The sequence below is a fragment of the Rhincodon typus genome, chromosome 3, assembly GCF_021869965.1.
Source record: "Rhincodon typus isolate 14 chromosome 3, sRhiTyp1.1, whole genome shotgun sequence".
In the NCBI taxonomy this organism is placed as follows: domain Eukaryota; kingdom Metazoa; phylum Chordata; class Chondrichthyes; order Orectolobiformes; family Rhincodontidae; genus Rhincodon; species Rhincodon typus.
In genome coordinates, this window is record NC_063334.1 from 59583924 (window position 1) to 59599823 (window position 15900).

Below are 15900 nucleotides of genomic sequence, written 5' to 3' on the forward strand. Positions count from 1 at the left end.
CATATCAGGAGACTCTCCTAATCCACTGTTTATTTTTTGCTTAATCCCCTACACTACCACAGAACAGCATTGTGCTAATAACTCCTGTTTACATGTCAGCCAGAGCTCCTTGATTGGCCCAGGTTAACAGCCCCAATCAGGGATCTCATACTCAACAAGATCCACCTGGCCAATTTCATTCCAATCACTACACAAGTGAACACAAAATTCTTAAAGGAATTAGCAACAGGCAATGATGTTGGCCTTGCCAGAAATGCTCATGCCCCAGAGACAAATAAAAACACCAAATTTCTTCAATGGAAAATCATAGCAGCAAATTTATGCATGTCAACATATTTCAAACAAATAGTAGAATAATTAAATAAAGTTTTTGGGAGGTTAAACTTAGGGACAAAGGTAGCACAGACTTTATTTTTCTGAATTCTGGAATGGATATTTTGAACTCATTAATAGGCAGATTTTGGTTACATTATTCCAAAATTCTCTGGACACAGGAAAGGTTGCAGTGGATTGGGAAAATATTAATGTAACACCCCTATTCAAAATGGGAGGGAAGCAATATGTGGGAAATTACACACCAGTTGGCTTAACCCCTGGTTAATCAATTATCAAGGAAGAAATATCAGAACATTTAGAAAGTCAAAACTATCTCTCTATCTATCAGAGTCAGCATGACTTTAAGAAGAGCAAGTCACGTTTGACTGATTTGCTAGAATTCTTGGAAGATGTAACAAGCAAAGTGGATAATGGAGATGCCATAGCTGTAACATATCTGGACTTCTGGAAGGCTTTTGATAAGGTGCCGTACAAAGGCTTAATTCACAAGGTTGGGTCATATGGGATTAGGGGTAATTTATTAGCTTGGATAGCTGACTGGCTGATGGACAGAAGACAGAAAGTCGAGATAAATGGGATTTTTCTAGATGGCAAAAAGTAACAAGCGGGGTGCCACAGGATTCGGTCCTTGGGCCCCAGCTATTTACAATCCACATTAACGACTTGGATACAGGGACAGAAGGCTCTGTAGCCAAATTTGCGGACGACACAAAAATAGGCGAAATGGTAAATAGCAATGAGGAAATAACAACTTTACAAATGGATATAGATAGATTAGGAGAGTGGGCCAAAATATGGCAGATGGAATTTAACTTGGATAAGTGGGAGGTCATGCATTTTGGTTGGAAAAATAGGAAGGTGACCTACTATCTAAATGGGGAGACATTTCGGGATGCTCCAGTGCAGAGGGATATGGGTGGCCTCAAACATGAGCCACAGAAAACTAGCATGCAGGTACAGCAGATAATAAAGAAAACGAATGGAATGTTGGCTTTTATAGCTAAAGGAATAGAATATAAAAGTAAGGAGGTATTGTTGCAACTATACAATTGATGAGACTACACCTGGAGTATTGTACACAGTTTTGGTCCCTTTATTTGAGGAAGGATGTGGTGGCATTGGAGGCAGCTCAGAGGAGGTTCACTAGATTGACTCCAGAAATGACAGGTTTGTCGTACAAAGAGAGATTGAACAGTTTAGGCCTACACTCTCTGGAATTGAGAAGAATGAGGGGGGATCAAATGGAGATATTCAAGATGATAAAAAGGTATGGATAAAAATAGACGTGGAGCAGATGCTCCCTCTTGTGGGGCATTCTAGGACGAGAGGTTATAGTCTTAGAATGTGGGGTAGCAAATCTAAAACAGAATTCAGGAGAAACTATTGCTCCCAACGAGCAGTGAATCTGTGGCATTCACTACGCCAAAGTGCGGTGGATGTTGGGACAGTGAGTAAATTTAAGCAGGAGTTATACAGATTTTTAATTAGTAATGGGTTGAAGGGTTACGGGAAGAAGGCAGGAAAATGGGGGTGAAGAGCAGACTTGATGGGGCGAATAGTCTAATTCTGCCCCTATTTCTTATGAACTTGTGCTTCAGCTTAATATAAGAAATATAGTACCATCAAGTAGTGAAGTTCTCTCAGTACCACACAATAAATGTCAGCCTAGAAAACGATGGTACCTTCAAGCATTGCAGATTTCTCTAACTTCTGCACAAAACATTAGTCTAGGTTATGTAGTCAAGTCCTCGGAGGTGCACTGTGAATTTACAACCTGTTAAATGGCACTGAAAGTTTTCACCAAGTAAAACATTCTTTGACTTTGTATTCAAATACCACTATTGCAATCTGCAGAGTATTTCAGCAATGTACGCTGAATAATTTACAAAATCATGCAAGTAATTCACATACTTGAAGACAACATCTTGTACATCAGTGAGAGTTGCTCCAATGCTTTTCAGCAAAAGGTTCAGAGATTGTAGTGGGATCAGGTCTGCTTCTTGTTGTTTGTTACTTTCTTCCCCTCCAGAACTAATGGAGAAGCTCAAATGTAGCTATGAGAACATAAATATTAGTGCAAGAAAATGATAATTAACACAACTGTTGGCAACAATGTTGAAATGCTATTCAAATAATTATGGCTGTAATGATCAGGAACTAGAATATGTATTTGTTGTTGCCCCACCAGTGTGACAGACAATCTTAGATAATTTTCATTTTGACTAATTTGATCTGAATTTCAGAGTAGGATTGCATGTAAGGCCAAGCACTCTTGGAATCTCTAAATGATGCATTCTTGCCTAGAATTTGGCTTTGTGGAGATTCCCTTAATTCTTACAAGATTTAAAGAGTCAATTGTATCATTTGAATTAATGGGCTTTCTTTGAAGTTGTTCTGCAAGAGATTCTCTCAAATATAATAATAAATCAGGCACCTCCAGTATGTAGTATAATTATAAAAAGTACAGTTGGGTGAAAAGTAATTACAATCACAGTTAGCATGAGAAATTACAAATAAGTTATTTTCCACAAAAGGTGCTGGCCTAGTGTAGTAACAGGTCCCACGTCTTACCCAAAATAGCATCTGAGTCCAAATCCAGAAGTACTGCACTCCCATACCCAGCACCCACCATTTGTGTGTGTATGTGTGTATATTTGCGCGCACACATGTATGAGTGACAGTGTGAAAGAAAAAGAGAGCAAAAAATAAATGGATGTAGTTTACACCCACTTATAAAAGTGTAACTGCCTTCTGAGCGGAAGCAAGTTTCATCATGGGATTTGAAAATTCGAGGAGAGGCTCAAAATCTGCTCAAGTTCTTTGGAAAGGTCGGGTAGCCTGTTGGGATTAAATGTACGATTTAAAAAGAGGATAGCCTTTGGCATTGTCAAGCGATTTAGATCCTTTGCTCTTTGAATTTAAAGTAAAGGCTGTGAAGCTGTGAAGACAGTTGGCTAAAGAGGACTGTAAAAATAGATTAGCAAACTGTAGATAGGTAGTGCTAGACATTTGAGGACATATTTAATAATTCCCAAAGGTGTGTTACATTGGGAACGAGAGACTCCATAAGCAGGATGAACCATCCATTGCTATGAAAGAAGTTAAGGGTAGTGTCAAAATGAAAGATGAGGAATGCAATCTAGAGGAAATTAACAGGAGACCAGAAAATTAGGGACATTGTAGAAAGCACAAACATTGAACAAAAAGGAGAAAAGAAGTTGAGAGTGTAAACTAGCGAAAAATATAAAAGGTGTGAGCTCCTGTAAGCATTTAGAAACAGAATAGCTAAAAACTGATCTCTTAGAGGATGAGGAATTAATAGAGAAAAAGAAAATGGAAGACTCTGAAGATGATTTTTAAAAATCTGTTTTCATGGCAAAATAATCAGTTATAGTAGAAAATGAAGGGCCCAAATAGAAGGAGGAGCTTGCAATCATTGTAATTATAGATAAAAATACTACGCAAACATACGGCACTAAAGGTTGACAGGAACCCTGGATTTGATGACCTGTATGCTCAGGTCTTAAAAGTTACACATTTATTGTAATTTTCTAGAATGCCCTAGATTTTCGAAGGTCCTATCAGATTGGAACAATCCTATATGTAACACTGCCATTCAATTAAGGACAGAGGTAGAAAGCGAAAGCAAAAGCAAAAGCAAAACAAGCAGAATTCTTTCACTTGCAGTTCAATTGTTTTGTTGAGTAAGATTCATGGCATCTGGACTGCCATGGCTTGGAGTGACTTTTCTCTCAATTTTCCACTGTTCATCTCATTAATTAAGCAACTGGGTTCTTTGGTGCCGTTCCTGTCAAATCAGACTGCAGGAATGGTGGAAGCACTGGTCACTGCCAAGACCTTCCAGTGCTCATTCCACTGCACCATTTCTTTAAGCGGAGTGGCACATCAATTTACATGCTACAAAGCAAGAACTGGCCCTCTCACTGTGACGCTCAATCGTTATGAAACAAAAAGGAAAGCTCCTATCCTGCTTTGATGGGGATCTGGAGGTCCTGGTGGATGAGACGGTGAGGGGAGACCTTTTCCTTTTCCTGTGAACCGTCACAGGAGTCCATGCCACAAGTCAATACAGGCTTGGACCCAGATCGCAACCTGGTACAGTACTGTGTTCGGTGTCAGAAGGGTCACCGACCAGTGCAGGAAAACGTCAATGATATTCTGCAAGGATAAGTGCGATCATCTCCTTATTGCTACTGCATTCTCATAGGGACATTACTCATTCTAACTCTGGCACTAAACTGACATCTCACCAAGGCTCACGGACTACAACTATTAACATAGAAAATAGGTACAGGAGTAGGCTATTCAGCCCTTCGAGCCTGCACCACCCTTCAATATGATCATGGCGAATCATGCAATTTCATGATCCCATTCCCAATTTCTCTCCATACCCCTTGATCCCTTTAACCGCAAGGGCCACATCAAGCTCCCTCTCGAATATATCTAACGAGCAGGCTCCAACAGCTTTCTGTGGTAGAGAATCCCAAAGGTTCACAATTCTGAGTGAAGAAATCCTTCCTCATCTCAGTCCTGAATAGCTTACCCCTTATTCTTAGAGTATTGTATGCATCATGTCCACGACAGCCAACACACACGCGCCCATCATCATATCGCCATTCCTGCCCTCTGTGCCCTCTATTTTCTCACTGGGGATACTTCACCACCTCTCCTGCTCATGCATTAGCATTAACTTCAACTTCTCATCCATCCATCCCTATCATTTTCAACATCTGCCTTTCTTTCACTGAAGGTATGACTGGTCCATAATTGAGCTGAATTGGCAGACATGAGGCTCTTTCTCATATGTGGAGTAAACACTCCAATAAGGAAGCTAAGATGGAGAGACCTCAGTGGCCAACCAACTTAGTAAGCTTCACTGTACTGTACAATGCTACACTGCTCTCCCATTAACACTAGTGTTACTTCATTCCTAACATTAACAAGCTTTCATTCCTCTTAAGACAACTAATTCCATCTCTTTTCTTATGCAGGCACTATCACCACCCACCAATCCTCTGTAAAAAGACCAGCGGCAGACACGTATCCATTTCACCTCCACCACTGAGGAGGAAGCTATTGGACCCTCAGAGAATGCACGAACAAGGCTTTCACCTGTACCCTCAACCAACTTTTACCTCAATGGGTACACTTTCTAGATTAAACTTGGGGGCACAATCTGCTGACCATGTAACAGACACATCTCTGCAAAGGTTGAATATGAAATGCCCCAGGCTCTTTGGCACTTGAGATTGGAGGAGACCAAATACTTGTTCAGCCCTGGGTAGGAGATGATCTCATGGTCTCAGTCACATGACTTTGTCAAAATGTACAGACAGGCACAGGAACAGCAGGCAAGTTTGTCAGAGGCACTAAGTTATATTGAAGGATAAAGGAGTTTCTAATGTTATCATCAGTAATGTGCTATCTCTGGCAGGCATGTATCTGGTTACATCCATGGACAGGTTGTTGACAAATTTGAAGATTTACTCCTTTGTCTGTGATTCCAAAACCTGCAGAAGCTCAGGTCTAGGTAGTGAACCTGCATATAGGCAGATGACCTCAGCTATCAAGGCCCAAAGGCACCAGGGACCGTATATCCTCCAGGCCAGAACAGCCAACTGCAGAGCAGGCCTTCTCCACCTTTGCTGTGAAGGTTTTGACTGCACTTAGGCATAGTGGGAGGCAGAGGAAGAATTCACACAGGGCGTATAGGTGAAGTGGGTAAAACATCATTACAGATAAACTTTCAATTTTGTAAATATATATTCAATTTCACTATTAAAATGCATGCTGTAGAATGATTTTCACTGCTGGACGTGGTCAAGACCCACCCATGCAAGAGATGAACAGCCTTTTTCAGAAATCGATTTCAGGTCAAACCTGGGTCCCTGGTTAGCACTGCTGCCTCACAGCGCTAGGGACCCGGGTTCAAATCCAGCCATGGACGACTGTCTGTGTGGAGTTTGCACCGGGTGCTTTGGTTTCCTCCCACTGACTGAAGATGTACAGCTTAGGTGGATTGGCCATGCTAAATTGCTCCGTAGAGTCCAGGGATGTGCAGGCTAGGTGAATTAGCCATGGAAAATATGGAGTTATAGGAACTGGGGTGCTAGGTCTGGATGGCATGCTTTTCAGAGGGTTGATGCAGATTTGATGGAGTGAATGGCCTCTTTCCACACTGTACAATTCCTATGCCTCTCTTTCACAACACTCTCTGGTTGCAGATAACCTCAGGTGCCAGGAACCCTGAAAGTATGACATTCAGAATGTGCCCTCAAGTCTAATCTATCTAAATTACCCACAGAGGTGACAGTATCTGAGCGGGTGGAGGGTGCTGGCGACAGCTCTGCCACTATTTCATAGCGAGATCTGTTGCTTGTTCCTCAGAAGTGCAGGTGCAGCTGTTGGCCAGACGGACTAGTCTCTTGTGGGTACAGACCATTTAAATGTTACTGGTGGCTGCAGAAGTGGCAATACGAGTTGCACAATGGGAGTAAAAGCTTGAAAATGTTAAGAATATGCCCACAGTAGTGCTTTTGAGGAAGCAGTGCAGGATGTCATAATGAACCTTTCTTGGTTGCCAGGACAAGATAGCTCTCAACATCCTGCATCGAGAAGTCTGTATTGTTTCTGGTGAGGAGACATTTGCCAGCTACCCCACTATGGATTGGCTCTTTCAGCTCTATTGTGGGACATTTTCTCCTGAGATGAGACAAAGGGAGGGATTCAGTGAGATACAAGTACTTGGCACTTTTAGCTATTAAGAGCTGATGTAGGTGGAGCAAAGATGGGCAAGTATCCCAAGTGAGTGAGAAAGTAGGAAGCAGATGGGGAAATGAGATATACGAGAGCCATTGAGAGAAGATACTGCTGCCTTGGTGGGAGTTTGGTGCAGTAGCAGAGTTAAAATTAGTATAAAGTAGCAAACAGAAAATGGTGACACTTACCCTTGTAGGAAGCAGAACATCGTTTATCACTTAAGGCACTGCTGAGCGTTCATATAAACCTTGGAAACAGCAGTGACCTAGATGACAACTTCGGAGCAGCTGGTAGCATCTTGTGTTGTGCTCTCCTTTGGCCATCCAAGGGAAAGAGGATGGCCCTCATCTCCACTGCAATCTGCAGGTCCTAGTCAGCAAAGTGGGGTGCCAATTTGCCTCTAGAAGACATCTCCTTTCCAATTGTTCAGTGACATGAACCACAAAGGACAGTTCTTGACTTGCAGCATTTGAAAAGGTGCATAGTTGAGAGTTAACTATGGGGCTAGCAGCATGAATCTCTGATGGTCCTAGCACTAGTAAGCATTTTTACCACTGCCGAGCACAAGCTAGAGCAAATGTGGAATTGTGGTAATATGGTACCTACAGAATGAGGTAAGCAGTGTAAAATTGAGAGAGAAAAGAAACCCTTCATGTAACTCCCAGAAATCAACAGTCACTTTCTGGGAAAATTCCATTATACTGTATAAACAAGGAACAAGATTTTCAAATCTGATTATAGTTTCAATAAAATCCTACATTTATTCAGTGAATTACTTAAAATGTTGACTTACTTTGATAGGTGAAATATGGAAATGCTCATATAGACTGACAGGTGTGGTGTCAACAGCAGATTCAGTCAACAGCTCTGTTTGAATATACTCAAGATCCTTCTTGAATAGATCCAGCTTAAAAACAAAATAATTCCAACAAATTAGATTTTGAATTTATAAATTAGAACTGCATTACGTAAATGTCACAAATTGTGTGGTTAACATTTTGTTGTTCTCTTTTGTACTCTAGTTGGTAATTCCGATTTTCAGTATCTTACACACATCTAAAACTTCATTGCACGCATTTAGAACTTCACCAAAATAAGGAAGCCTGGGTTAAATGCGAGGTTGAACTGCAAATATTTTAAATCTGACCCCAAGCAACCTCAAGACTGCCCAATGCTGGTTGTAATTAGAGAAGAGGGGGCACACGATCAATCCACTCAGTGGGTGGACTGAAGCATTTTTAAGAAAATTGGGTATCCTCATTTTAGCAAGATTTCTATTTCTAACTACCATTGGTTTGATTTCTTTGATCTCTGGAAATTGACAGGTAAAAGATGGTAAGAAAAGATAATCCATAACAAAACTGTTTCCACAGTTCTGCTTGTGGATCAGGGGAAATGAGTGTGATGCATTCAGCAGAGGCCAGGCTTTACCTACAGGAAGACTTGGAAGCAGAACAGTGTGGAAAAACTTGATGACTTGGATAGGCATCAGAAGGGGCAGTGATTGACTTATTTTTGACTAATGTATTTATCTGCCACTTCAAATTTGCAAGCCAAAGAAACTGCATTTATACCCAAATAGAAATACTGAAATTGTGAACATCTTAGAAGTAAACGAAGAGGTATTAAAATAAACGCAAACTGGACCTTTTTTACTGTTTTCACTTATTCTATACATGTTTGTTTTCTACCTTTTGCTCTGCAAGAACAGTATCTGTTGATTGGGTGAATAGGTCCATCACAGCATAAAGAAAACCAAGATCTAACTTCAGATCCATTTCTTGAATTAGGACCTTAAAATACCTGTTACAAGTATATAACATAATCTTTATGAGAAAACAATAATGAAGATTAATTTCAAGTTGAAGTCAACTAAATGCAGCTAATTAAAATATGTTCATCATAATTATAATCAAAATATTGCTAATTCATCACCTGAGCAAGCAAAAATTAAACAGCCCTTGCTATAGATGGTCCTTTGTTTGTATCCCATTTTAACTTTGTCTGGTTATCTGCAGCATTCTATTCTTTCTTTGTAGGACTTTTTTTTTTTACTTCTTCATTACATTTTTGTCTTACATCATGAAATCTCTCTTTTTGTACACATTTCCCTGTTTCAGACACATGTTGTTTTATCGAACCAGGTCCTGGACTGGGTTCTGCATAATAGTGTGATCTTCTTGCTGCTGTCCAATGAACCGATTCATTGTTTTATTGGGTAAAATGTGGATTCGTGTGACAGGTTGGAGATTCAAGAACAGAACGTAAAAAGATTTTATTCTGGACCTACATGAGACAATGACTGAATGAAAAACTAAGATAATCTAGTTATTGCACCTTCACGATTGGAGGAATTAGACAGAGGCTTTAGTTGATAATGCACGTGTCTTTCAGTCAAAAGGCAAGAATTTCAAGCCCCAGTTCAGGATGAGAGCATGCAAATTAAGGTGACACTGAATGGGCTGAAATGCGGGAAGAATATACAGCAGGAATATGGCAGTCAGCCTGTCAAACTTGCTCTGTCATTCAATTTGATCATAACTGATGACCTACCTAAATACTACTTTCCCTAGATACCTTGATGTCACTGGTATCCAGAAATCTATTGAGTCTTCTGAAACAAGCTCAATGATTGAGTTTCCATGGCCCTCTGGAATAAAGAACTCCAAAGATTCACCCTTGCGAGTGAAGAAATACCTCCTCATCTCAGTCTTAAATGGCTGACTCCTTATTCCAAGAATATGTCCCTTGGTTCTAGATGCAGGAGTAAGTGGAAACATCCCATCTTCACCCATCCTTGTCACTCTCCAGGGATTTTCTAAGTTTCAATGAGATCATGTCCAATTTGCCTAAACTCTCGAGAATATAGGCTGAGTTTCTTTATTCTGACCTCAAAACAATTTTGCCATCTCAGGTATTGTCTGTTGCACTCCATCTTTGGTAAAGTGTATTCTCTCAGATAAGAAGAGCAAAACTGTACACAACACAATGCATTTTCCAGTGGCCAGATAGTTTTTCTGCAGTGTAGTTGGGAGTTGTATATCAGTAGCCATGGGAACTCGGGTGTAGCAGATTCTGAGGGATTGCCAGGGAAATAGTGAGATTGTCTAACAAAATCTTCAAAGCGTGGAGCCCTCAGGGAGCATCCATTTAAACTGCAGAACTCAAAGGATTCCACTACTGTTAAATATATAGTTTTCCAGGAAAAGTTAGACAATTAAAAACCTAGTCTAATGCCTGGGTAACTGTTAAACTGAATTCCAATTTACACCACACACCCATCAACTACACCCCCCATTTCTCACCACCTACCCAGGACCTGACTCCCACCGCTCTAACATTAAATTCTTCTCCTCTCTCCCCTAGGTTGTAAAGAAGTAGTATTCTTTGACTTCCTGCTCAATGAGGGACCTGTCAGATTTAAAGTAATGTCCACAATTCTGAAGGAGTCCTAACTGGAATCTCCTGTCAGAAATGCAGAGATTTTTCATAATGGAATAAGGAAAGGAGTGGCAATCTCAGTGCAGTTGCCACTGCTCAGAAAATCTGATCCAATATTCTAGGGCTCACCAAGGCTCTGTACAACCATATCACGACATCATTATGCCTGTAATCAAATCCCTTTGAGATAAAAATTAACATAACATTTACTTCGCTAATTGCTTGCTCTACCTATGTACTAGCTTTTACTGACCCATGAACAAGGGCACCTAAAGAGCAACTGACAAAGGAAGAACCGTCTTTCAGGTGAAACATTCAGCTGAGATCATGTCTGTTGGTGATGATGGATCCAAAAGGCTCATAATACGATCTGAGGTCAGGCAATTTTCTCCAAAAGCAAATCAGATGCTGATTTTTACCATTTATCTCTTTAGGACCTTGCTACAAGTGAAGCAGCTTTCATAACAACAATAACTCTACTTGAAAAACAATCTGGCAGTATTAAGTGCACCAAAACTTTTTTAAAACACGCAAACAGTGGAAGTAAAGATAGATTATAAAAGCTTTTCCTCCAAAATGGGAAATTACAAGACTCTATAGGGGTAGGCAACGGGGGGTCAAGCAGGAATCTAGTGGAATCAGAGTAATGACCTTTATTTTTTAAACCTAGCATTTAAAACAATGCAGCATGAAATAAAATATAAACTTTTTGGAAGTTTCTACAACTAAATTATTACAATAAACTTTACTGTTTCTGGAAGTCTATATATAGATTTATATATATGTAGTAAAAATCATATCTCTATATTTTTCCACTTTGTTCTGGAAAATTATTTAAATAGAAATGTGACCTTCAATCAAATTTTAACCATGCTATATGTTGAGTTGATGCAGTTAACCTACCAGAATGAAATCTTTAAAATGCTTCTATTCTCCAGAAATAACTGCACAGAGGCTGGTATCCTGTCATCAAGTCACCCTTTATTTACGCGTGCACATTACGTGGACTCTGGCCAGCTAGCTAAGAGCCAGTCCCTAAGTGAGGAGACTCAGACTCCTGTTTACATCTGTCAGCCTGGGCTCCCTGATTGGCCCAGGTTAACAACCCCAATCAGGCATCTCATTCTCAATGACATCCACTTGGACCACCTTGTTCCAAACACTGTTTCCTAAAATCTCAAGTGTAATTTGTTTTAGTGACATGATTTAATGGTTCCAGTGCTGACAAAATCAAAAGCAGAATACTACAGATGCTGGAAGTTGAAATAAAAACATTGAACAGTGGAAATACTCAGCAGGTCAGACAGGATCTGTGGAGAGAAAAGAAAAAGTTCATTTTAGGAAAAGTCAGATGTAGAATAGACTCTTCCCAGCCACTGAACAATATTAGCATTGGTGAGAAATTTTGGGGGAATTCTGTGAGAACATCAATAATGTGTTTCCCGACGTTGACAGCAAAAAAATCCTGTTTTCGAACCAAGTGTTGATGAGTGACTGTTGTGACTTTTATCAGTGAGCAGAGAGAGGCCTATCTGCATGCATTAACGTCATCATTACTGTGTCCTCTCACCTCATTGATATGCAATTTCCCATTCTCTCACCCATTGGATAGAAACTAGATAGCAACAATTCCTGAAATGAAATTCAGATTGGTAACCTGGCAACTTTGATTCACCACTTGCTACTCTGGCTTGCCTTCTTGGAAACCAGGCACCAACATCTCAGGGCGCGCTCCATGGACAGTGACTGTCCACATCCCACCCCATCCACCAAACCTAATGAAAGTCCCAAGTCAGTAAAGTGGGGAGCCAATTTCCCTCTGTCTAGCATCTCTAGGCAATTCACAGGAACTGGTAAGGGCAGTTAGACTGCCCAAGCTTGACTAGTTGCATGGCAGAGCTTTAAAAGGTACTGCCAGCAGCAGGAATCCCAGGTATAGTCGCATCCACATGCCTGTCGGAAGTTCCAGGATTTTGATCCATTGAAAGTGAACGTAATGGTAATACAGTTTCAAATCAGAATGGTTTGCAGTGCGGAAGGGAACCTGGAGGCAGCGATGCTCCCATGTTTCTGCTACCCTTATCCTTTTAGGTGGCAGAGTTTGTCAATCTGGAAGGGCCATTGGGGAATTGCTTGTAACAGGACTTACTGCTGTCACAATAAGTTGGTGGCAAAGGGAGTGAATGTTTAAGTTTCTGGACAGGGTGCTGATCAAGCAGCCTGCTTTGCCCTGCTGTCATGCTGCTTGAACACTGTTGGATCCATAATCGACGCAGGCGAATATTCCATCACACTCCTAATTTGAGCTTTGCAAATGTCAGAAAAGGTTTTAGGGAAATAAGGTGGTGAATTATTCACTTCAGAATTTCCAGTTTCTCACCTGCTGTTCTCACTACAGTATAACTGTGGCCTGTGCAATTCAGTTTCCGATTAATCCCCTGTTTATTGTGGGGAATCAGTGATGGCGATGCCATTACTGTCAAGTGGAGATGATTAGATTCTCTCTTCAAAATGATCAGTGCCTGGCACTTACATGGGATCAATGTTACCTGCCAAGCCTGAATATTGTCCAGATCTTGCTGTCTTTGGACACAGATTGTTTCAATATCTGAGGAGATGATACTCATGGTGCGGAGCATGGTGCAGTCATCAATTAACATTCCCACTTTCAACCATATATTCACAGACAAGATCAATTTCACGTTTATGACTTACCTAAAACGAGTTATATCAGACTTCCCTGCGAACCTGGTGATAATACTGACATCAGCAAAAGGCTTTGGTGCTATCAAGAAAAATCAAAATATTTAAGAAATATCTTTATTTTTTAAAGAGTCAATTACAGAATTGCTTCTAACTTTCTAAACTGAACATAAAATTCCAAAAATATTATTATTTTGATTCAAGAGTTTACATTTCATTCTTACATAATCTTTGGAAAGGAGATAATAAATTCTCGTAAATACTTTTAAATGTCACAATATAAAAATTCACACACAGTTGAGGTCAAGTACTTGCAGGAAACTTAAAATTGCAGTTAAAAAGGATCAAGCAAATATAACTTCCTAATAAATGAAGATTCCATAGCTCCAAGCTCCACTGACTTCAATCAACACCATAAAGTTTATTTTAAACTAGAGTTCATAGCCATGAAACAGGACACTCAAAATTTCAACGAGTATGCATATGAATGCAAAAATAAGTTTTCATGTAATTTACAGCAAATATCACATTTAACACATTTCACTACAGCAGAGTGCACCAGTAAATTATACAAAACCAACCTGAATCCATGGTGACTGACTTGGGGGGAATAATTGGATAAAACGGAAAAGGAAAGATGGCCCCAGGCAGCTGATTTTGAATCTGAGAACAGAAACAAAAATAAAGTAGCTATTTAGTTCAAAAACAATAAATGTTATCCTAATAACATATATGCAATATTACTACCTTCAATCAGCATAAAATTAAATTTTAATGATGAGAATTAGAAAACACTTGGTCCAGAATAACTGAAATATATTTTGAATTTACAGCATCTCTCGGTGACCAAAGATTTTTTTTTAAAAAGAGGAAAAGAGAGACAATTACAACTATTTGTTTTCCCAAATCTCAGTTTTCTTCTCCACGAATGATCACAAGCTTTGCAACTTGTAGAAAAGAGGCTACTGAGCACCATGAAATGGAAAATTTCTTCTGTGGTCCATCATTCATTGCCAATGAACCATTTGATAAAATTGTTAACTTTGACTGCAAATGCCACGAAAGGTCCACACAACTACTGTGTAGTGATTGTAATGAGGTCAGCCAGGTGGACCTCATAGAACAAGTTCCCTGATTGAATTAGATTAACAGCACCAATCAGGAAGTCCTGGCTGACACATAAGAACAAGAGTGTCAGACATCGAGTTCACTCTAACAGCTGGCTCAGAGGCAGCTGGATCGCTGTCAAGGATTTTCCATGTGTCAATAAAGGGTGAGTTAGTGACAGGATACTGGCCTCTGCAGTTATTTCTGTAGGTATGAGAGAAAAGCATGCTCCTGAAAAAATTCACTTGCAACAGTCATCTTTGAGTTGGGGTAAACATTTCTGGCATCATGCCATTATTTGGGAAGCTTGACTCGTTTGATTCTGCTGTCGAAGACTGGGCCCAACATGTGGAAAGAATGCGTTTTTCTTCCCCAGGCAAATGATATTGGAGCAGATGAAAGGCAACGTATAATTCTCCTGACAGTTTGTGGGCTCGCAGCTTTTTTTTTGTTTATTAGGAGCCTAACTTTCCCTGAGGCACTAGGCACTAAGAACCTTTCAACAGTTGATGGACTTAGTTAAGGAATATTATGACTCAAGCTGCCTTTAATTCTGAGACACTATCAGTTTCACTCGAGAATTCGAGAACCAGGGGAAACCGTATCGGTATTTTTGACTAGGTTAAGATGACCAGCAGAGGCATGTGACTTTGGTTTAACCCTTAATGAGATGCTGAGACACTGTTTGGTATGTGGGATTAATGATATAACCATGCAAAAGCAGCTACTAGCTGAAGCCCAACTGGACTTCAAACAGGCACTACAACTGGCTCTGTCGTTGGAAAACTTGGTAAATGGAGCATATGAGTTGTAGGGTATTCTGATGGAAGTGGACATCCTCATCAGTCCACCTGAGCTTGGGGAACACCACGAGAGTGAAGGCAATTGCACAGCCTCAGTCAGGACATATCCAGAACAAAGGGACTCTAGGTCAGCCCATGGTAAAATCCCAAAACAAAGCCAAGCCTTAGCCAAATTGTTAAAACTTTCCTCAGGATCCGGGCCAGCAAGCCATTCTAGTTGCTGCCAGCATGAGGACTCGAGACAGCAAGAGAGTCCCACTAGACCTAAATGGAGTGACAGAACTCACTAGTCAACCTGCATCTGGTTTGGAACAGTTAAAGTGCTTAGCAGCATCCAAATCAGAACTGTCCGCTCCACACTCCCCTCCAGCCCCACCACACCCGGCACTTTTCCCTGCAACCGCAGGAAGTGCTACACCTGCCCCCATACCTCCTCCCTCACCCCCATCCCAGGCCCCAAGAAGACTTTCCACATCAAGCAGATGTTCACCTGCACATCTGCCAATGTGGTATACTGCATCCGCTGTGGCTTCCTCTACATCGGGGAAACCAAGCGGAGGCTCGGGGACCGCTTTGCAGAGCACCTACGCTCGGTTCGCAATAAACAACTGCACCTCCCAGTCGCGAACCATTTCAATTCCCCCTCCCATTCCTCAGACGACATGTCCATCCTGGGCCTCCTACAGTGCCACAACGATGCCACCCGAAGGTTGCAGGAACAGCAACTCAT

At 40.7% G+C, this 15900-nt stretch overlaps 1 protein-coding gene across 1 annotated transcript in view; it reads right to left on the reverse strand.

The window, feature by feature from the left end:
• vps13a (vacuolar protein sorting 13 homolog A) overlaps positions 1 to 15900 on the reverse strand; it is a 330557-nt gene that overhangs the window by 73716 nt on the left and 240941 nt on the right. Inside the window, exons 44-48 of the mRNA XM_048593475.1 lie at positions 13842 to 13923; positions 13273 to 13342; positions 8808 to 8919; positions 7910 to 8023; positions 2248 to 2390 (exon numbers count right to left, since the gene is read on the reverse strand). Of these exons, the coding sequence (XP_048449432.1) occupies positions 2248 to 2390; positions 7910 to 8023; positions 8808 to 8919; positions 13273 to 13342; positions 13842 to 13923 (521 nt within the window). The remainder of the gene's footprint in view (positions 1 to 2247; positions 2391 to 7909; positions 8024 to 8807; positions 8920 to 13272; positions 13343 to 13841; positions 13924 to 15900) is intronic.